At 46.4% G+C, this 27212-nt stretch overlaps 1 protein-coding gene across 4 annotated transcripts in view; it reads right to left on the bottom strand.

Moving 5' to 3' along the window:
* The window catches only part of ARHGEF6 (Rac/Cdc42 guanine nucleotide exchange factor 6), a 38563-nt gene extending 15463 nt beyond the window's left edge, over positions 1 to 23100 (bottom strand). For 2 of the 4 annotated variants that reach the window (XM_071757388.1, XM_071757387.1), the window contains exons 1-10: positions 22898 to 23100; positions 21776 to 21859; positions 13506 to 13590; positions 8990 to 9117; positions 8379 to 8580; positions 5678 to 5748; positions 4182 to 4276; positions 2578 to 2673; positions 1681 to 1803; positions 260 to 398 (exon numbers count right to left, since the gene is read on the bottom strand). In XM_071757388.1, the coding sequence (XP_071613489.1) occupies positions 260 to 398; positions 1681 to 1803; positions 2578 to 2673; positions 4182 to 4276; positions 5678 to 5748; positions 8379 to 8580; positions 8990 to 9117; positions 13506 to 13590; positions 21776 to 21859; positions 22898 to 23062 (1188 nt within the window). In that variant the 5' untranslated portion in view covers positions 23063 to 23100. Of the gene's footprint in view, positions 1 to 259; positions 399 to 1680; positions 1804 to 2577; positions 2674 to 4181; positions 4277 to 5677; positions 5749 to 8378; positions 8581 to 8989; positions 9118 to 13505; positions 13591 to 16989; positions 17121 to 21775; positions 21860 to 22897 lie in introns of those variants that run through there. The other 2 variants (XM_071757389.1, XM_071757390.1) reach the window with 2 other exon arrangements.
* Positions 23101 to 27212: the final 4112 nt, after the last annotated feature.

A 27212-nucleotide genomic window follows, 5' to 3' on the forward strand; every position in this document is an offset into this window, starting at 1 on the left:
GCCCATCTTTGAGGGAGGTTGAGCTGACACCACCTTCCTGCAGCATCCCCCAGACTCCACCACTCCCCCCACTTTTGACCTGAAAGGTGGGTGATGTTCCACGGGGGTAGAACACCTCCTTGGAGGGATGGCAAGTACTTTTTAGCAATGTGATGCTCAAATTCCAACAGGCAGAGGTACCTCTTGCAGCCTGGGGGGCACCTCTTGCAGCATCAACGGCCAGAGCCTGCCCAGCAGTCCCCCCCATCATCCCAGTTACCTCCATGTGCCTCTCCAGCTCCTGCAGCAGGGTCACATATTTATCCAGCCTGAGGAAGGGTTTGCTGAGGCTCGTGGTTAAGATGAGAATGCCTGGGTTGGCCGCACCCTGGCTCTCCATGAACTTTTCCAGCTCATCACTATAAATAGAGACAAAAACAACAAGAAGGCAGGCTCCCCACTGCTGAGGGCTGTGTTTTGCTGCCTCCCACGATCTCCTGATGGCCAGGGCTCTGCCCTGAGCTCTGCCTTTTGAAAGGCAGTGCAGCCTCCCCTCCAAGCACCCCCAAACCGCAGACCTGGTGGGGAGCTGGGAGCTTCCAGCAAAGCAAGACCCTGCTCCCCAGGGACACAGGGGAGGATGCTGTGCAGTGGTGGTGGTGGTGTGCACAGCCTCTGGGGTACATGGGTGCCAGCAGCTGGTCCCCAGCACACCAAGATGGCCCAGGACCAGGTGCCTGGTGCACAGCAGGGGCTGCGGAGGCTGCTGCTGTGCTGAAGGATGCTGCAGGAACACAACGGGACCCTGCTGGGAGCTGTGACACTGCCATGAGCTTGTACATTGCTCTGGAAAACACAGCTCGTGCATGGCAGCACATGTGCCAAAGCTGATCCTTTGACTGATTTAAGAGAAGGGGTCAGGCTGACAAACCACATGGTTGAGTCCTTTACAGGAGCCAGGCTTTTTGTTAGGCTGAATTAAAGCAGTATTTCAGCAGGTAAGTGAATATATTGTGAGTTCCCATTACAGAATGGGAAGACTTTAACCGTGTGGCTGGGTCCAGGCTTGCCCATCCCTGCAGAGAGGACAGCTCAGTGCCATTAGGGATGACACAGTTGTAGCCTTTTGGCTTCCTATGCTCTTTAGCATGATATTATACAAATTCAAGTGTCTTCTCAAGTGGGATATGCTGAAGGATGGTGTTACTGTGAACTACCAACAACCCTGCAAATCCACCATCCGGTTGAACAACGGGTCAATTATTAAACAGGGTGATTCTGGGTGACATGATGACAACCCCTGTTTTACAACAACGTGCCCCAGGGAAAGATACTCCCACATGTGAGCACTTCAGCAGTGGGTCTGAACCAGTACCTGGGTCCTTTAGCAAGAAACAGTCACAGAAGATACTACTGCGAGGACTGAGGTTGCTTCTCAGTTTCCCAAGGTTTTACCCAAGGTAAGAGTGTGTGTACACAGGACCTGTGAGCCCAGCTCTGGAGACAAGCAGCAGGAGTTTTCTCCATGCTGGAGCTGGGACTATGTTAAAGAGCCCAGAGCCTCAGCAGCTTTCCCAGCAGCAGGACCCCATCCTTTGCCCCTTGGCTTTTTGTCAAAGGCCGTGCCAAGGCCAGCATTAATAATGAAAGTAACGTTTTAAAGGAGGGATTCCAGCCTGAATCTCCTCCTCCATCACTCACCTGTGCTGTGTGAGGACACTGACTGCAGAGGGGTGGTTGGCACAGTAGGTCAGGTACAGGGAGCGGAACTGGGGCATCAGGTTCATGAAACAGCCCCCCACACGTTGCTGGTTCTCAGGGAGCCTACAGGTACCAACACACAATATTCAGCCTCTTGATCTGCACCCTGCAGCTACAAGACTCTCAGGTAATTGCCCAGAAACCACCTGCTTCATTTCCAGGAAAGTCTGCCACTTGGGAAGGAGGAGGTCCTCAGATGGGACTTGGGTTTTGTGGTGCAGACAGGGGGTACCACAACACATCATCAGCCCAGGACAAGGTGTGACCCAACGTGTTCTGTCCCACCAGCACAGCTGCTGCAAGGACGCTGTAGCCAACTGGGGCTGGTGAGGATGTGTTGGGAAGCACTGGGTGCAATGGAAGGGACTGCCCAGGAATAAGAGAGGAAATGGAGAGAGAAAGGGAAGCCACAGCTTGGATACTTTCTCCATCTCTTTTCAGCCCTTCCAAGGGAGGGCCTGGGCTAAGGTCTGCCAGCCTCCCCTGAGGGAAACTACCTCTAATAATTCACTGTTTGCTTCCTGGCAGTCCCCATCTTCTTGCCTGCCAGACCTCCCACATTACATGTGCTTGCATTTTCGGTCTAGTGACACTTTCATGTTAGGTCTAGTGACACTTTCATTCAGCAGATGCCTTAAGAGTAGAAATGTCAGAGTTTCTTCCACCTTCCCTCTTGCCAAAGCACTACCTGCTGCCTTTTTCTTCAATCCTCTTATTTTTTCTATATTTAACAACTCTAAAACATCAGCCGGGGGGAACTTTAATGACCGTGTCTTTCTATTATTTTTAGCTGCAGTTTAATAGCTTAACACCTTCAGCACTACAGCATGAGCTTACTTTGCAACTTCTTCCAGGGCTTGGTTGAGAGTTTGCTGAAATGCAGAAATTTCCTCCACATTTCCCAGCAATGATGCAATGTCCACAGCACTGAGCCTAGAAGAATCAAATCATCAATTAGCATCAGAGAGATGCTGCTCTCAGCAGCACCCCCAGGGTACCTGTAAGCCATTCCTCTTTCCCCAGATGCACCATTGGACACAGGAAAACACAAACCCCATGACCTGTGAGCTCCAGCCCACAGCCTTCCTGAGAAGATGCTGGCTGTCAAGGATTATCTTAATTGGACTTTAATCACTTAATCACACTAATCTTCTCAGATGTTTAACTGTCTGATAGACAGAGACAGATGGGATTTCAGCCAGGGGAGGGGAGGGAGGTGTGTGTGCAGGCAGAGAGACAGCTTTGTCTTCAGGGAATCAGGCTCTGGGTTTCCTTACAGGACGATGGTCCTGCAGAGCTGCCCCTCAGGTAGGGCTTGCTTTGTTCCTTGAGAAAGGTTGGATTTCTCCTGTCCAGAACTAACATGTCTGCTTCTGTCATCCTCAGAGTCACTCTTGTACCACCCTCATTTAAGCCATTTGCCACCTACAAGGCATGAGAAATTTTCACAGCCAAACATATCCCACATGAAGATGTGAAGAAGATAAGAGAGAATTAAATACAAAGCTGTTAAGACACTGCTCTCCCATCTCTCCGGACTGGACACAGTCTAAACATCTGCCTTCTGCCCCTGATGCTCAGGGGCTGCTTGGTTTCACAAGTCTCTCTGCCAGAGGGACCCAGGGCCCAGGTGCAGCCACATGGATTGGGGTCACTGAGCTGGCACCATTTGGAAGAGACAACTGGAAAGCTGAAGCAATAAGCAGGAGGTGAAGCTACCTGCACAGGGTCTTTTATGCAGAGTGAAACTATGGATAGGAATCTGTTGAGAGGCACCAGCGTGCTGCCTGGGCAAGGACAGGATGGCAACGTGCTGCCTCTGCACCACTCCCCAGCATGGATGGAAAATACATCTGCTTATTTCCACAGGTAAGCCCTGGTAAAGTCCCCCAGTGGTGGTTGGGCTGTAAGGGTGGGTTGAGCAGCATGATCCTCCCAAACACAGAGGTCCTTCAATCCGACAGCTGCACAGATGGGGAGACAAGGGGAGTCATTTCTTGCTTGGCAGCAGTTTGGCTTTAGCATGAGGCAGTCTCACCCCAGACAGAGAACACGTGTCCTCACATGCCAAGTGAAGAGATGAGCGGAAGATGCTGCTGGAGGCTGAGAAGTCACAGCGAGGCAAATCACAAGGGAAGAAGCCATGCAAGGCACAACAGCTGGGAAACATGCATGCTGGGACAGCCAGACACGAGCTTGCAGATGGGTTGGTACAGCCAGGTGGAAATGCCCATCTCTAACATGGCCCAATGCCTGCCTGATTGCTGAGGAACAGGAAAGAGCAGAAGCCTGGACCATGGAGGGGCACTTTCTGGTTCCCAGAAGCTGTGAGGCTTTACAAGAAGAACAGTAATGGTCCCTCAACATTCAAAAGCAGGAAAGTAATGAACTGTGGTGGGTTTTACAGGGTTATCTCCACCTCAGATGCTCTTATATCTTACTTATCATAAGACTGGAGGGGTCTTAAGTAAGTTCCCAGAAGTGATTGTAGTTCCTTCGCATAATCTCGTTCTGTTTCCAGAATATTTTGCAACACCTAGGGTGAGAGACAGAGCACTGAGCAGATCTTAGTACTAGCAACTCGTCAAAGGAACATGATCAGCTTCCAAGTGTGGGAAAGCATGGACATGTATTTGAAGGCCACAAATTACATTTGTTAATGCACAACCCAGAATACTCAGGAAAGCCCCGGAGAGTCCAATTTTTTTTTATTTTACTTTGCAAACTGGGGGAGGCCTGGAAAGCAGGTGTTAAGGGCTGCTTCTTCTTCTCTGGGAAAGCATGAAGACAACATCAGTTCAGACCCGAGTTCAGTATCTGACCCCCAAGAGGCTCATGCCTAACCCTGCATGCAGGACTGGTTGCCAAGATGTGCAAACAAAGGAGTGGTGCATGTGCCTTGGGAGCACCCTTTGCACAAAGGCAGAAAACAATTTAAATGCAACAGTGGCCAGACCAAGGAAAGCTTCTGCAGCAGCTTAAGCCAGGGTCCAGCTTGCTTGGGTGTGCTGAGTTGGGTTTGGTCCTCCTAATCCATCTCAGCAGCCAATTTGTCCCCAGCAGCAGGGCAGGCAAAGCCACTGCCTGCATGCTCCCAGTCAGCACTCCAGTTTATCCATGTAGAAGAGCTTTGGAGACAGTGGAGATAGTTCCCAGCTCCCTGGACATGTTGTCTCTGCTTTGCTTTGCTTGAAATATATTTAGATATGTCAGTGAGCACATTTCTCCTCTGGCACCAAGAGCCAGGGATGCTCACGTGCAGGCATTTTATCTCTCTGACACTGCAGGGCTCGCTCTAACCTGGACATAGAAGGGAGGTACCCGCCCCCTCTTTGCCAGACATCACAGCTCCAGTAGCAAGACAGCAGAGGAGGTGACATTCCTGCAGCCACAGTTCCCAGCCCAGCAGGCTGACTGTCCAAAGCCAAGCCTGGTTAACAAGCCAGGCTGTGAGCTGCTCCTTCTCTAAGGGCTGCACCTCTTGGCAGAGGCACAGAACAGGCAGCTTGGGATGTAACATCTCCAGGCAAACCCAAGAAAGAGATCATGGATCAGAGCTCTAATCTGGCCTGCTTCATGCTGTGACATTATCTCCCCATCTTTATCAACAGAAGATAGACAGCAGTCAATGGCAAGGGCTGGACCAGAGACATCATGCCTTATGTCCCAACACTGATCCCAAAGCTGCCACTTTTGCCATGTTATCTCAGTTTCCTAGTTTGAGTCTCTCCTTTTTGACATCTTGCAGCAACTTAACATTTGTGGTTTATTTTCTTGACAGCCCTGACTCAAGGAAATGGCAATAGCTGCATTTAAATACACAGTCACATCCCCAATTGTTACAAATTGCTTCAATGATTTCTATGGGAAGGAGCCAGTTCAGAAGATTAATAATATGCTACTTATTAAAATGTACGATCAGCACTTAAAAACTTACCACAGGGTAATAATTCTTTGTCAGCTGAGTGCTTTCAAGTCCTTTTAATGCTTTGGGAGAGAGTGGTTTATCTGTACCAAAAAAATACATCAATAAATTACACAGTGCACAGCTCTAATTATTGCAGCAAGAAAAGTCACTGTATCATGTCCAGCGAATAGAACTTCACCCCTGTGAACACAAAAATTCAATTGCAGAATTTGTTTGCCTGCTTCAAGAACAAACTGAAGGTGTGCAGGGCACCCGAGCACCACGCAGCCTCTGCCAACCAACGTACAGCTTTGCTCTGAAATCCCTGGCAGCAGCCCAGTGTCTGGTACTGTTTGGAGCTACACTAGAGCTTCAACCAGCCCACAAAACTCTGTTTTTTATAACTGGGTGTCTACCAGAAGTACCGGATGCAGTGATGTGATCCAGGTGATTCACGAGGCACTGCAAGCTGACACCAATCAATATGCTGAACCCCAAGTCCTGCAGTCATTTGTGATGCAAAACCCCCCTTTGAAAGAAGGCAGACTTGAATAAAAAGACTAAAAGCTCTCACAAACCTAGAAGTCAACTCTCATCATCTCCTGCATTTGCTAACCCCCAGCAGATGCCTCCAGCGTGGCACATCCGTGCGCACACACACGCACACCCAGGTCTCTGCTCCATCCTTCCTTCCCTGGAGAAGCCCCTTCCCACCAGCAGCACAGCTCTGCCAGGTCTCCAGGCACTGTCACCTGCAGACTGGGGACAGGTCAGCACCACCAGCCCTGGCCAGGCTGCTCACCTTCTCTCAAAATGCCTCTGTGCCATGCTGAGCTGCCAGTCTCTGCTTTCTCCCTGCAGTCGCTCATGAAAGGCAATTACCTCCTCACCCATAGCAGGGCAGAAGCTTGAAATTGATAAATTTAGCCCCTGGAAACCACAGCTTGATGTTTTGTCTAATTAATGCCCTTGTAGAGTTTCCTATTGTTTCCAGCTGGGAGCTCTGTGACTCATTTAAAGTCTTGGAGGAGCTTTGCTCCATGCAGCTGGTTATTTCCACCCAAAGGGCAAGCTTAGGACACAGTGAAAGTGCAGACAGTGTGAAAAGCAAGTAACTCGATTTATAGTGACAAGTCTTGCACTTTGGAGGTGAGGAAAGCAGCTCCCACTGGCTGGCAGGGAGGGTTTCCCCAGGTTACAGCCCCCAGGCAGTGGTGGTGGGGCAGCAGAGGGTGAGCTGATGGTCCCTGCATCCATCATTTGCAATATGGCCACATATCCTGAGCAAGCAGAGACTGGGGGAACAAACTCTCCTCCCTGGTGAAATGGGTGCAAGAGAGAGGATCTGAAGAGAAAAGCTCTGCAGATGAAAAGAAAACTGATAGTCTCCATAATCTCCCCCTGTATGGGGATCAATGAGAGACTTGCCCTTCAATTCAAGAGGTGCTGTTACTCCATGCAGCTGCCATCTGATTTCCCCCGTGGGACTGAAGTTTGCTCTCCTATTTTAAAAAGCATTTTGCCATTCACTGAGTTAATTAATCATTCCTGGGCTGTGCCAGACAGGCCTTCAATCTCTGCTGCAATGTCCTGCTCCAGCTCAGGAAGCATTTCCCAGGGGAAAATTGTGGGAGATGAGATACCTTAACAATGATTTTTTCATTTAGAATTAAAAAAAAAAAAAAGGCCTAATTCTGAATATTCACTGATTAATTTTATTCTTCCCTCCTTTGCTTTTTCCCTTGCAAGTGTGGGAGCAAAGATGTCTAACAGGGGTTGTGCAATTTCCAGCCCACCTTTGATGTCTCATGGCCTCTAAAAGCCTGGGCTGATCCTCAGCTGTAAAACCAGCACCCAGCACACAACAGATCTCTGTCTAAGGTAAGGCCTCAAGGCTTATGTTATGGAATTAAAGTTGTATTCTGTGAAAAAAACAAGTTTACTGTCACACAATGGCCTCAGAAGCACAATGGGGTGAGCTGCTGGAATGGGTCTGTAAGGCTGCAGGGCAGTCAGCCAGGGCCATGCTTCATGTCATCAGCACCTCACATCTGGTTAAAATCACATTCAGAAAACATTAAGGACATTCAAGACAATGCTTAATAAAGGCAGATGTCATCAGATGGATCATTCCCTCCCTCTTCCTTTCTCAATACTGCCTGCAGCTTTGCAGCAGCAGATGCATTTGGTGGAAAAATGCACTATGTGAACCCAGCCATTGCTCTGGACAAAACCAAGGGCCCGTTCCCTGGGACCATATTGTCTTTGTTGGGTTTTGTTTTGTTCCCTGGGGCCATATAGTTACTCACTGAGGCTGTGAGTATCCTACCCACCACTGCCAGGACAAACGTGAATATATTGCCTGACCGAGGTCTCTAACAAAAACCTAATTCTGTGCTCAGACACTGGAACAACCTGGCAGCTCCCCAGGACAAAGGGGACCCACGCAGCCATCTCCAGCCTGGTCCTCTGGCAACATCCCCACTCCTGTGATGCTGGGCCTTGGGGGAGCAATGGGAAGGCACAAGGAGATGGGGAAGAGGCAGAAACAGCTCTCAAGCCACTCATCCGAAAGCCTTTATCCTTCTGGCCTCATTCATCCTTCCATCAGCCCTGCTGCTTTATGGACACAAATGGCCCTTAATAAAAAGCAGCCATTTCCCAGAGGCACAGGGATCCACACTGCATTGTGGTGCTGCCATTCAATCAGCCCTTAAAGCAATTTGCTTACCGGTGGATTTGATTTCTCTGACGTAGTTGCTTGGGAACCAGCCTGTTTTTCCATTCAAGGTCCCTTCCCACCAGCCCCCTTCTTCAACCCGAGTGACATAAATAATGTCTCCTTTGTTAACGGAGAGTTCATCCTCATTGGTCTGCTTAAAATTGAACCTGGCCTTTACCACCAGCTGGTGACTGCCATTCTCGGTCATCTCCTAAGGAAAGAAACATGGAAAAACATCAGTAAATAGTCCAAAGCAGCAGAAGTCACTAGGACAAGCTATTGTTCTTCTTTGTTGTGACAGCTGTTTTTTCAGTATTGCTCTTTATAACAGCAATAATGTCTTGCTTTTGTGCAAGCACTCCTGCCAGAGGGCCACGAGGTCCCTCCCAAGCATTGATTTTGTTTAACAGTGCAACAGAGGGCAGATAAGAATCGTTCTTCTCATGTCACAGAGAGGAGCATCACAGTTTGGAGAAGCCCTGAGACTCTCCCCAGCCCAGGCAGCTAAGCCACGATGGAGATCAGAGGGAAGCCTCAATGCCTGACCCATGGGTACCACTCACACCCCTCTGCCCCCCCAGCCATCAAACCCTTGATGAAATGTTTTTAATAAAAGATACCACAGGCTTGGACTGCCTCCTCAGGACACTCGCTGACTGGGAAGCTGTGCTGGTGGAATCAGTGTGAGGACCTCCAGCTGCAGGGCCAAGAGATGAAAGCTGTGAACATGGCCCTTTTGATGGGTGATCTGGGAAAGCAAAAACAACATCTGAACGTTATCCAACTGTCCACCATCCCTCAGCATCACAGCAAAGCCAAGAGCAAAGGCTGTAAAGGAAACAAGAACAGCTGAAGGTGCATCTATCAGAGCAGAAATGCAAGTGCAGTGCATCTCCAGTGCAGGTACTCCCAGTCAACACTGAGGATGGTTTTTCTGGCCTGGGTTAACCCTTCCATGAAAGAAGTAGCTGAATTGCACTCCTAGGGCATGGCAATTCTGCAGTATATACGATGGCAATAGGTTTTTGAAATCCACCTTAAAACTGCAGAAAAACAAAATTACACTCAGCCCCATGCTGCCCAACTGGGAATGTTTCTGAGTAAGCCCAGTTGAAGGTGTTTCAAAGTTTAGCTCTTAGGTCACCTCTGCAGCTGCAGCGTGGGCTGCCCCACTGAGTGAGGAAGAATGCTGAACAGCTGGTCCACACAATCACTTCTCTATTTAGATAAGTCCTTCTGGGTTCATTATACAGCTGAAAGAGGCTAGGCACCATTCTGATTGCTGTTTGTGGACTGCTGCCATTGCCATGTGAGAGAGGGATTCAGATCATGCTGAGGAAGGACAGGAGTGTCATTCCCAGGAGACTGGCAGCCCAGGGAAAGGCTCAGACCATCTCAGCAGCTCTTGGAGTTGCCTCCTTCACGTGCTCGGAGCTCAAAATTTTGCAAACTGGACTCAGGGCTTGTCCTTTCACCATCTGCCTGATGCTGGAAATAATGCTGCTGGTCAGACCCATCTGGTTTTCACAATTAGTGATTTGTTTCTATATTGATACAAAAAAAAATTGCCAGGAGGCAAAAAGTTTCTTGGTCACAAATTGCCCTACCCTGAGATTGAATCAGTGGCCTCATCACCAAGAATTGCCTCAGCTCCTGCAGGACCTGGCAGCCCCAGAATCCTGCTTGGGTGCTGCAGTGTGGCAAAGCCATGGGATTCAAGACTTCTCTGCTCGCATGCCTCATACCCCAGCGTGGGATGACACTCAGATCACCCCCTTCCCAGGTGCCATGGTGCTCAAATGAAACAACAGCAGACACTGATTTCAGTAAACTGTAAAGGGCTTTTGATGTTTGCTTTTCTTTTAGCTTCTTTTTAGATTTAAGAGCTTCTGTATCCCAGAGCTGTTTGTTTTAAACCCACAGTGTGGATGCCCATGGACCTCAGAAGAAGGGCAGAGAATGAGTGGTCTACAGGTATCACTGTGCTGGGTGATGTGCACATCCCCTGGATAAAGTTTGGAGTTCTCCTGTGAAAACACTGCAGGAGCAGAGGGTGATGAAGCCACGAAGCATGTGCAGGAATTAGAAAACACAACAAGAAAACAAGACTGTTGTGCCCCTGTTCTCCTCCAGTCTGAACGTCAACATGGAAAAATCATTCCAAAGGGGAAGTTTGGTAGGAGTTACAGGAACTCAGCTGGGCTTTTATTCTCCCTAGAGGATTTGTGTTTCAATAGGAAAACACTTCATCCCTAGGTTGGACCTGGAGCAACACAAACTGTGTGCTCCTGTGGGGTGGACTTGATTTGTCTTTCTCCAAGACCCTGCACAAGGGGGACCAGGTCTGTGCCTATGACTTCCAGGCACTGCTACCTGACAAACCCCCAGTGACACCACACACACACACTGCTCACCCACTCCACGCTCCAGCAATGGACAAAATTCACCTTAAATCTCGTGTGCTGCCAGTGAGTCAGCTTTCTCTCTTGCCCTGTTCATTACACAACTGCCTGACAACCACACAGCAAGTTCCATGCTCCCAGGGCTGCACTAACAGCAAAAACCCTCCACATGGAAAAATCACTCTGCAAAGACAGAGTGGGTTGGTTTTGTTGTTTTTTTTTTTCTCTGAAGCATCCTGGGATTTGAGCAGGAGCGGTTTCGGCTGCTCCCAGCAACTCACAGGCCAGGGTTAGGGGTGGCTGACTGCCAACATGAGATTTTTTCCCCTGATTCCTTCTAAGAAGGGAGGGCGTCAACCACCAGTCCAGATTTCTCTGCTTACACAAGGCATCAGCAACAGTCCCACGGAAATGACTTGGTTACTGTAGATTCTGTGCTTCTCCCTGCCCCTCCCAATCTCCCAATGCTTTTATAAATATCTGCAGCAACCTAGAAACAAATGTAAAACTGACTTTGACAGTTTGGCAGGGAAGTATATCATTTATATTGCATCATGACAGCATCCTATTTTATGCCTGGTCCAGCATGGAACACTGATGCCATATGTTGCTTAAACTATGGTTAAAATAGCTGGGTTTTCTGCACACATTCCTACACTATTTTTGGCAGATGAGCCTTGTCTGTTCCAGCACAGCTGGTTTTCCTCCCCTGCTCTCTCCTTCAGATAAAAGCATCAAGCTCAGTTATTTGATGGACAGCTGCTGAACTTTTGAGTTTATCAGCTACAAATGATGCCTCCAGTTATTTGCATAACAAGACCCAGGAAGACTCAAAGATTTGGACTTCAAATGGATGCTCAGAAACACATTCCCACAGTGCTTCCTCAGCTGTCACCTACTTCCCTCAGCTTCTGACCCGGGTGTTGGGATGCTCTGGCATGCCAGAGCCCTGGCCACAGCAGGAGCTGCAGCAGTGGGTACTGGGCTTGTCCTGATGCTCCTCCACTCAGCTCTTGGCCTCCGGCAAGATGGACAAACTGGGACAGCTGCAGTGGCAGTTTGTAGGACACAGGCTCTTGCTTCTCAGGAACTTGGCCAAGCCACCAAAAAGCAAACGTTTTAGACATGTATTTATTTTACTCTGTACTTTTCCCAAGGGTGCTCTCTGCCTGAGCAGCTAATTATATCGCAGGCATTGCGCTTTTTAACATTTAAACAGAGAAAGCATTTGTTCAAACAGATGTTTGCTGTGAAACCAAGAGGATCCTGGCTTCCCTATAGCCTATAGTAATAGAAATTATCCCCCAGCAAAGCCACGTCCTGAGCCCTGACTGGTGACTGCATGGGTGAGCTGGGACACAGGTGGCAGCAAGAACCAAGCTGGCACTGTAAATAACAAGAGTGCTGCTCCCACCCCATCAAACCCCTCCAGTCCAGCAAGAGGCAGGCACAGAGGCAGTTTCTTATTCTTTTTGCTTTCTAAATAAAGATGCTAACATCAGCCATAATGACAGCATTTGCCAAGGCTACTCCCTGTCTAGAAGATCTGCATTTTATATCCCCCATGATACTGAGCTGCAGGAGCTGCCTACACAGGGTCACCGGGTGCTGGGATTTAATGGAGAGGTAAGAGGCTGCAAGGAGATGTGCTGAGCCTCAGTCATCATCACTGACTTCTAGGGAGGGAACTGGTGGCAGAGCAGAGTGCTGTTTGCAGAAAGGCAGCCTAAGAACCTGAATTTCTTCATGTATAGGCACATGCATACCTGTGTGTGCATATATATATATCTGTACGCACTATTATAATACATTGAATATGTTGCTGCTTATAATATACCCATGATAATTTATACAACAGTCTATATAATGTATAAACATATCTTTCTTATATATGTGATTTCCTAAAACCTTGCATTCGGACAGAAAGGTGGAAAAATGGAGATGGTCCAGTCCCAGCAAAGAGGTTGTTTTTCATTGAACACCTGAGCAGCAGAAGAGAACCCAAAACCAGAAACTCCATTGAAAGAGAAGTGAAAGAACTGAGAAAACTGCTGCAACTCAAACTTAGGCAGAATGCAGTGAGCCAACAGGAAAGCCTTCCCATGAAAGGAAAATTGCAGGTTTGCGTTTTGAAGTTTTCTCCTTTTAATCACCTAAACTGTAATATGCAACAGGGAAATCAAACCCTCCTCCCGCTGGGAATCAGCTTGATTCCCAACTCTGGGAGCCAACACCACAGATCCCGGGGAGAGGAGAGAAAGAAACTTCAACACAATTGACTGAGCAATGACATTTGCCATTCAGTAAAGACATTATGCAGATGGATCTGCTTTTCAGCTTTAAAATGCACTATTTAAAATCTGATATTTGCATTTAGGGAGGTACATGCTCATTTATACTGAGGTTCCCTTACAGTGACCTACTTCAGGGTCTCTTAATACTGTCAAAACCAAGCAGAGGTCCCTTAGTGTAAAGGGATAATCAAGCTCTGCAGAGTGCACACAACAACTCTGAAATGTCACATCTAAAGCTGGAGCTGCTAGAAGCATGAAATGTCAATTCCACCATCCAGCATCAGGCATCAGTGCTAGCAGCACAATTTGCCAAGCCTACAAAAATCATAATCAACTAGGAATTAGAAAAAAAAAACCAAAACACCCACCCCAGCACATACACAAGCCAGGTTTTGGAAAGACAACAGAAAAAAAAAACCCACCTTTTTTTTTTTTCTTACCTTCTGTGGCTTTATTTAGAGCTGTTAGTGTACTCAGGACCTTGGAGAACTGTTCTCCAGTGTACAAATCCTGTGGATCAAACACCTGTGAAAGAAGAACTTGATCAGTGAGACATCACACCCTGGCTGTCTGAGCAACCCACGAGTGACCACGAGGTCTGAGCAGCCCATATGCCTCTGCTGGGAAGGTGTTTACTCAAATGATTCCCATTTCCTTTACAAGGAGTGAATTCCTGGGGCATTGGTGGAAAGCAGTGTGGGGAGGGCAGGGGGACCTGGCAGCACTTGGAGTGTAAAGCTGGGAACAGGGAAGGAAGGAATTGGTCCTGTCTGCAGAGAAGACCTCTGAAAATCACAGAGGTTATTGCTTGCCTTAAAGGAAGGAAAGATTTTGTTGCTATTTTTGCTATCAAAAGCTGAAGGGATTGAGGCTGTACATATATATGTATATGTACACACACATATTTTCCACAGAAGAAATGAACACACAGAATTTTCTCTTATTGCAATATGGTATATATAATACACTTATATTTTTTTACAGGAAGCCAAAACCGATTACTTTATGTGCAAAAATTACACTCTAAAGGATGTTGTGTTCCTAAGCCTCAACAGCATAGCTGGCAAGGGCTTAGTGTCTATGGCTGGTGACCTCCTGCCCCCAGCCCTTCTAAAATCACTCCCAGTACAAGAAGGGGCAATCTGAGTTTCCAAACATGAGAAATGCCCTCAAGTTCATACAGACTGTATAAACCCTACCATTAATGAAGGAAAGATAAGTGATACAAAAAGTCCATTATTGGTACCACCAAGGCACCATCTGCTAATCCCCAAATACACACTGTCTTGCAGATGGAGAACACAGATCCTCAAAGCCAACGAAAAGGAAAGATGATTTTAAAGCTCTCCTGGAAGGCACCAAGACAACTACTTCCAAAGCACTAAAGAGTGTATCCTGCTAAATAAGTGCATGAGCCTTATTTACCTTCAGGGTAGTACTGCCCTTTAAAATGGCTCTTGCTTTCACATATAGCTCCTTGAGTGTGCTTGGCATATTTCAAACAGGAGAGGGACTGGCCTCTTCTGCAGCCCTGGATGCTCGTGGCATCTTTTCCTCTCACCAGATACATCAGTGCAGCAACAAAGTCCAACACAGGCAGCACAAAGGCTGCTCTTTGTTGAGAACATATTTTAAAAATTACTCAGCCACTCAATAGTGGGAGAAAGCCTTTATCCTAAAGAAATTTAACCTATGCTCAGAGGGGAACAGCCTGCCAACGTTACAACCATTAAAACCAGTAGCTCTGACCGCACCTCCTGCTCTGCACATTCTGGGGACATCCCCACCTACCTGGGGCTCTTTCCAAGCTGATCTATCGTCCACACTTGCCTGCTTTTGCTCCTTGAGACCACGCAGCTCTCGTCCCCTCTGCCAAGTGGTGCATGAACTACTTTTCCTGCCTCGCAGCTGCAGCCGGTGCTATCTGGGCATCGCCTCGGGCTCCCGGCAGCGGCGTCAGCGCCTCCGTGGAACGGGAGACGGTAACGGAGAGCCCGGGCGTGCGGTGACCCCGTTGGCAGCTGCTGGAGGATGCAAGGTTACAGTGACGCTCCTGTCACCCCCTCCCTGCCTAGCATGAGAGGAGAGGAAACAGCCAGGCTGGGATGTTTGCATGCATCTCTCTGGTGTGTCATTTTCTCAGTCCTACCCTTTTACTTCCACTTCAGTAAGTCCAGAAAAACGAGTCCTGCCTTGAATGAACAGCATTATTTTTTTTTTTTCTAAAGGACTGAAGTAGTAGAATACATCCCCGATCCTTCAGTGCACAGAACCATTTTGTAAGCTCAGAGTCATCAGGCTGACAAAGTCCAAAAAAAAAGAAAAAAACCCAAACAAAAACTGTGAGTGGGATATGCAAAAAATTCTAGCACAAAAGCAAACAATAACTTTTAGGACTTTTCCTTACTGAGATATTGCCTGGAATAGCTACTGTGAAACAATAGCTATGTGGAAAACTCTTCTGTGTTAGCTACTGTAATATAAATATAGTCTACAGCTTGTTCCAGAACAAATTAATCATACAGAAAAGTCCTCACTTAGGAACTAAAAATTACTTTCTCAGGCACAATCCATCCATAACTCTATTCCTAAGAGACAAGATGCAAAGCTAGAAGAAAAATAGAGGGGGGCAGTTTGGTTTTTGTTTGTTGGTTTTTTTGGTTGGTTTTTTTTGGGGGGTTTTTTTTTGGGTGTTTTTTTTTGTTTTTTTTTTGGTTTTTTTGTTTTTTTTTTTTTTTGTCTAAGCTTGTGGAAGAGCTGGAGAATGTAAGTGAAACCCTGCTTAAAAACCCGTAGATTTAATCTACAGCTGTCATCTGAGGATCTTCCCCTAAGGATCTCCATTAAAACGCTTTTCCGACTTTCAGAACCACACACTGCAGATGCCCTTGTGAAACACTCTGGCTGCTCCGTCAGGCATCACACCAGGAGAGAGAAAACCTGCACTGCTGCATCGCCAGTCCTCCGAAAGCCAGCGGGAAGGTGAGGAGGGGCCGGTACTTGCACTGACCAAGGGAGCTTTTCGGAAAGGACGAACAACCAGCACCCAAAATCCTAGTACCGGGTTGGGGGCTGCAGAAAAGTTAGGGTGACCTGGGTTGCGTTCCGAGCCCGAGATGTTCTATCTGCCCAAACTATTTCCACGGCAAACCTCAAGCTGGGCGCAAAGCCCAAAACTCGGCACAGCCGCGATCCTTCATCCAGACCCGAGGATGAGGGCTGGAGCCGGGGCAGCTCCACACCCGCTCCCAGCGGTACCGGAGCTCGCTCCCCCCAGCCCTGCTCTTGCCTCAGCCCAGCAGCCGGGCCGGGCTCCGCCAGCGCTGCCAAAACCGGCGAGAAGGAGGGAGGGAGACGGGCGGGCGGCGGGGGCAGCTCCGTTCCCCCCGCAGAGCCGGTTCTGCTCCCCGGGCCCCAGCTCCGGCGCCGCGACTCTTCCACAGCCCCCGGCCAGCACCATACCGGGTCTGCCCCAAACCGGGTCTGCCGTCTGGGCAGCACCGAGCCCCGCTCCACCGCTGGCAAACTCAACGGGGATACCCGTGGGAACTGCCTGTGGGGAGGGTGACATCCGTGGGCGCCGCACAGGGGAAAGAGTGACACTCGTGAGGACTGCCCGGGGACAACCGTGGGTGCTAGCCGGGGAGAGGGCGACACTCGTGGGTGGCTGCCCGAGGGGAGGGTAACACCCGTGGGGACTGCCCGAAGGGAGGGTGACACCCGTGGGTGGCTGGCCAGGGGGAGGGTGACACCCGTGGGAACTGCCCGAAGGGAGGGTGACACCCGTGGGAGCTGCCTGGCGACAGCCCCCAGGGGACACCTGCGGGGACCACCCGGTGACAGCCCTGGAGGCCGGGCTCGGCACAGCGAGGGGGACACGGCGGGGCCCGCGCGGTGCCGGTACCGGTGCGGGTCGGTACTCACGGCGGCGGTCGGGCGGTCGCGCAGCCCCGGGGCATGGCGGTGCTGCGGACGGTGCTGCGGGCCGCGGGGCGGCCGCTGCGGCTCTGACCCGGAGCCGGATCGCGGCGCGGGTAAGCGAAGAGAAGGGAAGGAAGGGGAAGGGGAAGTGACAGGCGGTGCCACCGCCCCGCTCCGCCCCGCCGGTCGCTGCGGGATTCGGGCGGGCGGTGCGGCCGCAGCTCCCTCCGCCGGCCACGGGCGGCAGGGAGAGAGGGACAGGGAAGGAGGCAGGGAGATGGGAAAGGGAACAAGGGAAAGGGAAAGGGAAGAGGCAGATCAGGAAGGAGGGATAAGAGGAAAGGGAAGGGGAAAAGGAAGGGAAAGGGCAAAAGTAAATCAGGAAAGAGGGGTAAGATGAAAGGGGAAGGGAAAAGGAAAGGAAGGAAAAAGGGGAAAAGGGAATAAAGGAAAGGGAAAAAAAGAAAAGGGGAAAAAAGGAGAGGGAAAAAAAGGAAAGGAAGAGGAATGGAAAAGGACAGGGAAAATTGAGAAGGAAATAATAGGAAAAGAAAGGAAGAAATCCAGGCTATTGGAATTATAATTGCAGGGGGTTTGCACCACTGAGGAGAGAAAGCCTGCAGAAGGGCCTGCAGATGCACAGTTCAGTCGAGGCAGCGAATTCCCAGAGGCAGCACATCCTTGACTTGGCAGCACAGCACCTCCACTGCCTGTGCCCATCTGTTCGGGGAACACTCTCCTGGGGGGAGTGTGAAAATCCCCAGACGCCTCAGTGGAACAGCGGGCTGCAGCCTGGAAAGGGAACTGTGCTGTGCTGACATCCAGGGTGAAGCCTGGCTGCTGGTCCCCAGGCTATCCAGGGACACAGAGTGTCAGAGGTGCCCCAGACAGCTGCAAGGTGGAGGTCCCTGGGGTACCGGGGTCACTGAGGTCAGACATACCCTGATCCCCAGTGCTTGCACTGGTGGGACATTACCCAGCTAGGAAACCAGGAGGGAAGCCAAAACAGAGCAGGCTGTGGGAGTGTGTGAATGGAAAGCCAAGAGGGTGATGATCTTTCATCTGCCTTCCCAAGACCCCTGTCCAAGTACAAAAAGGTTGGTGAAGGTTGCAAGCACCTTCAACTGCAGAAATAGATTCCATTCTGCCCACAACAGCAATGACACACTGAATGCACTGTGATCATTCTGGACAGTCAGGTTTAATCCAGCTATTGATTAACCTTGCAGATAATTGTTCTTAGTTCACAAAATTCAGCCTCTTTCAGAACTTTTGTGGCTGTATTAGCAATAAAACGCTGCTGCTGAATGAAGGTCTTGCACTTCTTCAGCAGTAAACGATGCTCAGCTATTGAGCTGCTATAATTATAGGCAGTCGTGTCAACAGCAAAAGCAAACACTATCAGTTCCCATTTGTGCCCTCAAGAACAAGCTAGGCCAGGACCTTTCTACCTGTTTTTTCTCTTACCTCATGATCTCTCCCCCTGTATCTTCTAAGCTAGATTCCACCAGGCCAGCAGGCGTGAGCCTCTTGCCTTCCTCTTTCTACCTCAACCCCTTGCATCCAGCTGTCACTGCCTCAGCAGCACTCACTCACTGGACCAGATCTTGGATCATACACACAGCTTAGGGGCTGAAGCCACAGTGTGAATGAAGCACAGACAGGTTATCTGCACCATTCCTCAGCCTGAACCACCAAAGAATCCCCTCAGGACAGTGTAACTCCAAAGAGGTGTCCACATCTTCTGCCCAGTCCTCTCTCAGCCGACCTGGGCTGACAGATATTCTATGACACCTAAAAGGAGTTGGAAAATTTTAGACACAATCTCGTCTCACCTAATTACAGCACTTATCTAGTTAGAAGAGGGTGTTGATTCCCCTGCTTGCCTTCTTTTTTAGGACTAACACCTTTGAAGCAGCCAATCTTTGCAGGCTTGAGTCCTGGGCTAGAGCAAGGGAAAAGTTTGGGTATTTATAGCCTGCAATGAGACAGACTCTTCCAGCTCACACCAGCAGCTTGTAAAGCTGCTGCAATTTAACAGAGCCACCTCAAAGCAGGAAGGTCACAGAGTGTCCTTCTCTCTCCCTTCCAGTACATCCAAACCTTCCCCTGTTCCTGTAACATGGCAGAAGGTGCTGTTTGCCTTGCTGTGTCCTCCTTCCACTTCCTTAGACTGAGTTAGCAGGACAATAAAGAGGGGTAGGAGGGAAGTGCATATCTGTAGCTCTGCAGGAGCAGCCTCTGCAGCCCCTTCCCCTGGATTGGCAAGCAGAACCCATTTTGTGGAAGGTGGGAGTTTGGTTTCAATCAAATGCTGTTGGAAAACCCTAACTTCCACTCTGATCACCTTCTGTGCATGCTAGCAATGCTTGGTGAAGGGATGAATTCAGCTCCAAGTGGCAGCTGCACAGCTGTAACAACAGCAAATTTAAGGCTAAGTATGAAGGTATCTGCTGCCTTGACAAAGTACAAAGAAATTTTCCATGGCTGATTCCCCAGGATGAAGCCCTTTTGTTCAAGTCAGCGTTCAGCATAGAAGTTGTGAGCTCTGGGTTTCCTCAGAACATCCTCTTTCACTCACAGCTACAACAGGAACAGAATCTCTGACCTTAGCATGCACTTGTCAGTCTCAAAACAAGTGGCATGGATCCAGTCCCAGGCTACTTCTTCCTATCTAAGGAACAAGAGTTCTCTGTGGCATCTGGAGAAGGGCAGAATTTGACAGAATCCCGAAAGTTTTTTTGTTATATCTAAAGTCTGGCTAAAAAGCAAGATGGAAATAGTCAGGGAATTCAAACCTATTAAACAAAGTGTTTCCACATACTCCTTTCTCAAGCAAGGTTGCTTTTTCTATCCTCTGCCCATCTTCTTTAGACTTAACACCAGATCACTGCAACTCCCTTGCCAAGAGATGTTGGAACCAGAAGGTTCCCTGCCTGTTCTGATGCTCCAAACATGCTTTCCAAGTAAACATGCTGCAGAGAAAATCTCTCTGAACCCTCAAAAGAAACCCCCCTCTCCCAAGGCAAACTAAACATCAGACATGAGAGAAGACCACCTAGAGGGTGGTCCTAGAGAGACCTAGAGGTCTGTTTCTTCCAGTCTCTTTGCTAAGAGGGTCCAAACAGAACAGCAGAGAACAGATGGCAGAGGCTTTTCATGTCTCCTCTGGCTTTGCCTCACTCAGAAAAGCTGGCAATGCATGAGGAAAGCAAAAGCACCCTCTAACTTGTGTCATGTTTTGTCCACCATCTCAGCTGTCCTACCCTGAGTGTTCCTCTGCCCGAGGCTAAAGAGAGAATCCAGGAAAGAAGCAAAATTCTTATTTCCCTTGGCATTCTAATATGACTTTATATTTTAGAAAAAAAAAAAATTACTGATTTTCATTTTGCTGCAAAACTTAAAACTCAAGCCTGGTTGGGTCAGCTTTTGAGGTCTCCTTTCACAGCAACCAAGACAGAGGCAATCACGAGCATCAGGGAAGTTACTGAAGGGTTAGAGTATTTTGAAGATTAAGGAGGTTATGTATCATAAGAGTAAGTTAGAAGCCTTTTCTTAAATTAAAACCAAGGAAGAAAAAGCACAAGGAGGATCAGAGCAATACCCAAAGCTGGACACACAACATTGCTAGTTCCTAGTGTCTGGAAATGGTGCACTGGCTTTCAAAACTATGAGATGTTAAAGCACAGCAGTGCAAGATTGTTCCCTTGTCCTATCTTTAGCTGTTTAAGAGTCCTGGTTATTAATATTTCCTACCACAACCATTATGGCTACTTTTTAATAGAAAAGCAAACTCTCTGAAAAATGGAAAAATCACAAATACCAGAAGACAACTGATTTCTGATGTGATTGGCTTTCAGAGATTCTACATGTGTCTGCTCTTAAATCTGGGCTGATGCAGCAGGCTCTGAGAACTGCGTTACAGAACAACAGGAGAGTGAAACACCTGTGGAATGAGCAAATTTTCAAGCTGGTTAGAAAGGCTCTTTGGGTGTATAGACCTTCAAAGGAAAAGCCCAGGAACAGAACTACCATGAGTTGGACTTTTTCACTGTGGTGCACAAATAGTCTGTGTAATGCCTGAGGATGCTGTCCATGCTTCTGCCAGATTGTTTCTTCAGAAATTTTTTTTTTTCACAATGTTGATCATATTTCAACCAAGACAACTGTGGCTCTTAGAATTTCCTTTTTTACTGTTGGAATTGAAGTGTGGTACAAAAGCCTTTACATTGTAAATTCACATATACTTAGTGAAAAAACTGATGTCAAAAATTAGCTGAACTTGTAAGTTATTAGATTCCAATATTGCAAATAAGAGCTATGCTTAAGAGTAGGAATCAGTATATAGACACAGGATCAGGAATAGACATTGAAAAGGTTTATTTTGTCTTCATTAGCATTGTATCTATGCATAAGGATCAATTTAGTATTATGTGTTTGGCAGAGTTTCATGCAACAGTTGTGAGGGGACAAAAAATACTGCAGTATTAAGAATACTTCACCTTCATAATCAAAGCACGGCTAAAACCTTCTTAGAATGAAAAAGCCCCAAACAAACAGGCTTACACTGCTTAGGTCTGTTTAGAGAGCCCTCCTGTTACTGCTGCATGCATTTCTCCAGACAGAATATTAAATTACCCGTCCTCTAATTTATGTTATTAATGGAAAACATGAGGAATGACTACTGATTTTGTCACTCTGGTATCTGTCTTCCTTTCAGAATGCTGATTAAACAAGCATGTTATGACAATTAAAAAAAAAAAAAAAAAAAAGATCCAAGCTGACTTACCTCCACTTTAAGGACTGCACAGCCTTTCAAGAACTCTTGAATATTACTTATGCAATCAGCTTCATTTTTAGGTTCCAAGCAGTACTAAAGAAAGAAAATCCACTGAGATAATTGCATTACCTTCTGCATAGCCTCTATTCAGAAGGCCTGCATGAATATTGACATGTGCATTTTATACTGAATTAGGGAAGCTTCTTAAGGGGGCGGGTGGGGGTGGCAGCCAAGCTGTTGAAGCAGGAAGAAAGAGCCACTGGAGGAAGTGATGCATAAATGGAGATGGTTGGTGCCTTGTTTTGCATGGCAACATATGGCAGTGCCCTGAGTGACAGTGGGGAAAGGGTGACCTTTAGGAACCCTCTGCCCCAAACCATTTACATATAAGCAAAAGATAAGGAGCCAGCAAAACTGATTTTTTGTGTAATAAATTACATCTCCTGTTTTACAGGATACAGAAGCTGGTTTGTGTGGTGGGTTGTTTTTGGTTTTTTTTTTAGTTTTTTTGTTGTTTTTTTTAAATTAAACATCCCTATCTTGCATTTTCAACCTCTCACTGCTCTCCTTCCCCTTTTTTCCTGCTGCAGTTACTTCTAACACTTTTTGTACTGTCTGAATATGTGCCTCATAAAACTGTGAGATACATGGCTGAAATTGCATTTGCTGCCCTTGTGACTTTTCAAAATGGCACAGAGGCAAGGTTCATTATTTATTCCTAATCTGTTTCTCTAGTGCATTTTCTGACTACAGTAAAAGTTCCAAAAGAGTGAATCCATCTAGAGTTGTAATTAATGATATTTATGTAAATGGAGATTAACAGCACATCCTTCTATTCAAACCCAATACATTTTATCTCTTGTAGGCCCAGTATTTCCTGACCCAGTGAACACACTATCGTACCCAACTGCAATCTTTCAGGTTTTTTCTGGATAAAAAGACAAAATCTGCTAAAGCTACAGTCATTCTTAGCCCTCAGTTAGGTACAACTGGTAACCCAGATGTAAAACATTCATCTCTCTGATGCTCCTTGCTCATGTTACCAAAGAAAACCATACCTTGACATGACCATGACCCTTTTACTGAGCAGTGCTGGGTTTCAGGCTTGCAAAACACATTTTAAAGAGTTACCTTTTCTGCAGATCCCGGAAGCAGTCGATTAATGAGTTTACAAAGCACGGTTCCATCTTTCAGAGAAGTTTTCAGGAACTCCTCTGGATCGTCTATTATTTTCTTAGGGGAATTTAAGACTCCTGATGAAATCAGCCAGGTTACAATTTGTTCTTCTGGATTCATCACGGAGCTGTGCTGCCAGCACTGTTGTCCTGTGCAGCAGCTTGCTGGAACCCACATCCGTGATTACATCTTCCTGCTTCTGCTGCTGCTTGCAGAGCTCAAATGTGAAACTATTTTTATTTGCTCAGCACAAAACCTCACCAAATCTGAAGAACCAGAGTATTGTTTTTCTAAGGTAAGAAGCTGCTTTTTTAAATCAAGGTTTCTAGCACTGGTACTTGAGAGAGAGACAGCGCAAGCAAAACTTTAGCTACACATTTTCAACATTATTGCAAATGGTATTTTATGTGGATGTTTATTCCACCAAATAGTTCTTACCCAGACACTTCCACCCTGTGGCACCTGGCACCCTATGACCTGGCAAACATGATCTTGTGGCTATTGCCCAAAGAAGTAAATGTAAATTTGTCTTTAATACTGCAAATAATGAGGTATTTACATTATCAGAAGAGAACTTCACACTACAGATGATTGGAATTACCATCACACTAACTTTACAGGTTTTTCAATTTAATGTGGCAACTGTTATCAAAATTGCCTTTTTTAATCATTTTCTCCTTTTGAGATGTTTCAAAAATAAATGGATTGTGCACTTAATGGAAAAATTAACTTTCAACTATTTTATAAAAGGGCACATATAATCCAAAATGGATTCTTGTAAAATAATGTCTGAAAATAAAACATCCTGGCTGACTGAGAAGTTCCCAATTTTGCCATACAAAGGTGAGAATGAAACCTCTCAACTACTTTACTTCTATTAAAACATCCCTTTCCACCAGCTCTTCAGGATATTGCACACTGCAGGAAGCACGATGAGTTTTTCATCCTGCTCTGGGACAGTATTAACCATCCCTATTAGTCATTAACATTTAGAGAAGTCCAGTAATCTTGCCATTTTCTTATCTAATTGTCCTTTCACCAGAACAGATGGAAAACAAAGCCATTTTATCAGTTCATGATGCTAAGGAAGTTTAACTAGAGGAATAGGAACGAATTACCCTAGAAACCAGAATTTCTCAGGAACAATATTCTGAGCCAATTCTTACCCTGGTACTGGAATCAACTGTTTGCAAGTTATCAGCACTCCCAAACTGCTTAGGCTGGTAATTTAAAGGGTAGAGAGCAACAGAACAGCAAAAGGATAAATTATGTACAGTACACATGGGTTTATGACTCCACTTTCCAGGTCTTATGACCGAGACCTACATAAGGATGATTTTTAATAGGCACCAGTAAGAAATGAGAATTGCCCTCTGAGGGTTTGACAGACTTGTGACATTTATGAGGACGTGGGGATGAGTGCCAGTTCCCTGCTGTGTGCAGTAATACGTGGCTGCAGGCAGTGAGACAGATACAGCTGGCTGAAGCTAAATCACCAAACTCACTGCCATCTGGTGAAGTACATCTGCAATTATCAATGTGTGCAAAACATTTCAGATTTATGACTAATTACAAGAACTTTAGCGTGGGGTTTTTCTCTCTGCAGTTTTTATGAGCACTACTGTTTTGGAGGAGTACTTGAGGTCTCCGTTTCTGTAGCTTGCTTTTTCTTTTCCCAAATCCATGGTAGGCAAGACAACTCATTATCTGCTGGGGACAATCATTTGGCTCAGGAAAACATCCTCTTCAGTCATCTCATCAGAACATAACAGCAAGACAAGGATTTCAACACAGGGCACATTTCACACCTGCTCCACTGAGCCTGATGTTACAAACATGAATAAACGAGCACTTCACCCACTCCCTCCTCTAAAGCCAATTTCCTCTCCTGTACTGGGCAGTTTGTTTCATGACTATTGCACACAGAGGTTTGCACTCAACCAGTTAATGGCAGAAACTACAATTAAATGACAACACTTCCCTCATCTTGACCACTTGGCAACAGCTTCTAAGACTGACCAGGAGATGTGCATACACAAAAAGCCCAAATATTTAATTTCTGACTGGCCACCTCAAGGTTAACCTCACATCTTTCAGAAAGCACCCATCTAAGAATGTTCCAGCTTGTTCACCCACTCCTACACTAAAAATTCTGTGGTAAACCCATGGCCAGGTAAAGATACCAAGGAAGAATTTTTCTGGTCTGGTTGAAGACACTGACTTCAGTAATCTGTTGGCAGGGAAAAATCAAACGAGTTGTCAATCATCTCTTGCAGAGTCAATTTCCACCAAGTTACCAACACACTTTTATTTGCAGACAGACTTACACCAGTGATGACTACATAGCACAGTATTATTTAAAAAATGAAAAGCAGGGTGGTCTGTATCAATTTTCAAAGGACTCTGACATATCCATCAGTAATTCCATGGTAACAGCAGCAAGTTAAGAATAGCATTCAGATGTTCAGAAAACATTCTGGAGTGATTCTCCTCCAAGTCACTCACTTTTATGTAACTTGCTTGTTGAGGGAACATTGAGGGAAAACACCCAATCCAAAGAAAAATGTTGGAGTGTTCTTCTGCTGCAGTATTTACTGATGTCTTACATTTGAACTAGTGATTTTCCATGACAAAATCTGAGTCAGCACATGAGCTAATTCAGTGGTGGTACATTCTCATTATTTAGATATTAGGCAGGTATCAACTCTTTTTTTTTTTATGACAGCTCATATGTTTGCATTAAACTGTAGTTTGGATCATCTGGTTTAGGATGAACAGCAGTACCCAGACTATAAACTACTGCTGAAAAAGGAGTCTCTGAGCATTACAGCATATTATTCTTCACTGAAAAGATACACTGCGAGAGGCCACTTTATAATAATACATCATTAATATGCAACATTAGTAATCTTTCCTACCATGCAACTGTTGCTGAGTAATAGTTATTTTAACTAAAAACCAAACAAAAAACAACAAAATCCAAAATGCTTTTGTTTAACAGCAAATTTATTAGCCCTGGGAAATACTGCAATTCTACCCATCTGCTAGACACAGGCTGACTTACTCCTAGAATGTTCAGTCCACAACTGATGTCCAAAAGTACCCCAAAACCCAAAGGTAGTTTCAAACCCCTAATCAGGGTGTGCATGCTTTTTCTTCTTCAGCTACTCATAAGAAGCTGAGCATTAGTTGTTTAAATGAGATAATTTCATGTCTGTAATAGAAGCCAATATAAACTTCACTGTCAATGACTGCTTATGTATTTCAGTCAATCTGAAGGCAGTTTTCTACATGCATTACTGGTGCCTGAGGATTCACCTCCCATACATTGGCAGATCAACATATGCTCAAAATGTGCCAAAACCAAGGCAAAGTGAAATCTTGTTGAAAGAAACACAGTGCTGTCTTGAGTTTTTCAAGACAGCACATACCAGAACACCAGTTATTCTGGGGATTTGCCACTATTCACCATTTTGTTACATCAACACATTCTCTCATCCAGAAGGCCTGGACAATTATAAAACTGTTAATGCAAGAATACAGTAAAACTTTTCATGGTTTCTTGGTGAAGAAGAATGTCTGACAATTTTGTCCTCTATTTTAGAGGATCAGAATGCACTTGTATATAAACTGTCCTCTTGAGCACAAACAGAAAGCACTCTATGTAAAGGACAACCCCAGAGTATTTTTCTGCTGCAAATCTACTGGTTTATGTATTCTGAAGAAAAAAAAGGTTCCCTCTTGTCTCTTGGAAAATATTAGCTATGGCAGACAGCAACCAACTTCCACCTGAGAAAGTTTTTTATATCCAAGAGACTAGGAGGAATGCAAAGGCAATTCCTGATTGATAGCAGAACCCTTGAATACAAAGACTGGGTAACACCACACCCCAACACCAAGCTTTATCAGTTGCACATTGTTATCTTCCATTTTCCAATGCATTTCCACTGCTCTGCTTGCTGACTTCTTCTACTCACTGTCACTGGAAAAAGGAAATGCAAGTCAGTACACTCTCAGAAATCAGAGACAGACCAAAAAACCAAAACATCCTCGAGCTGATTGGTTTTATATACATGTGCACACACTTGGATTGTACTCAATTGGTCACAACAGCATGAAAATACATCAGTAGCTCACTACAACTACCAAGATGATATATGAGGATGTGTTTTATTGCACACCTCTCATACAACACTGAATCCACAGTAAGTACTGGAGTAAAGGCTCTAATTCCTGTGCATATCCCACTCCAAACTCTTGCCTAACACAA

Source organism: Heliangelus exortis, chromosome 14 (assembly GCF_036169615.1).
Source record: "Heliangelus exortis chromosome 14, bHelExo1.hap1, whole genome shotgun sequence".
Taxonomy (NCBI): domain Eukaryota; kingdom Metazoa; phylum Chordata; class Aves; order Apodiformes; family Trochilidae; genus Heliangelus; species Heliangelus exortis.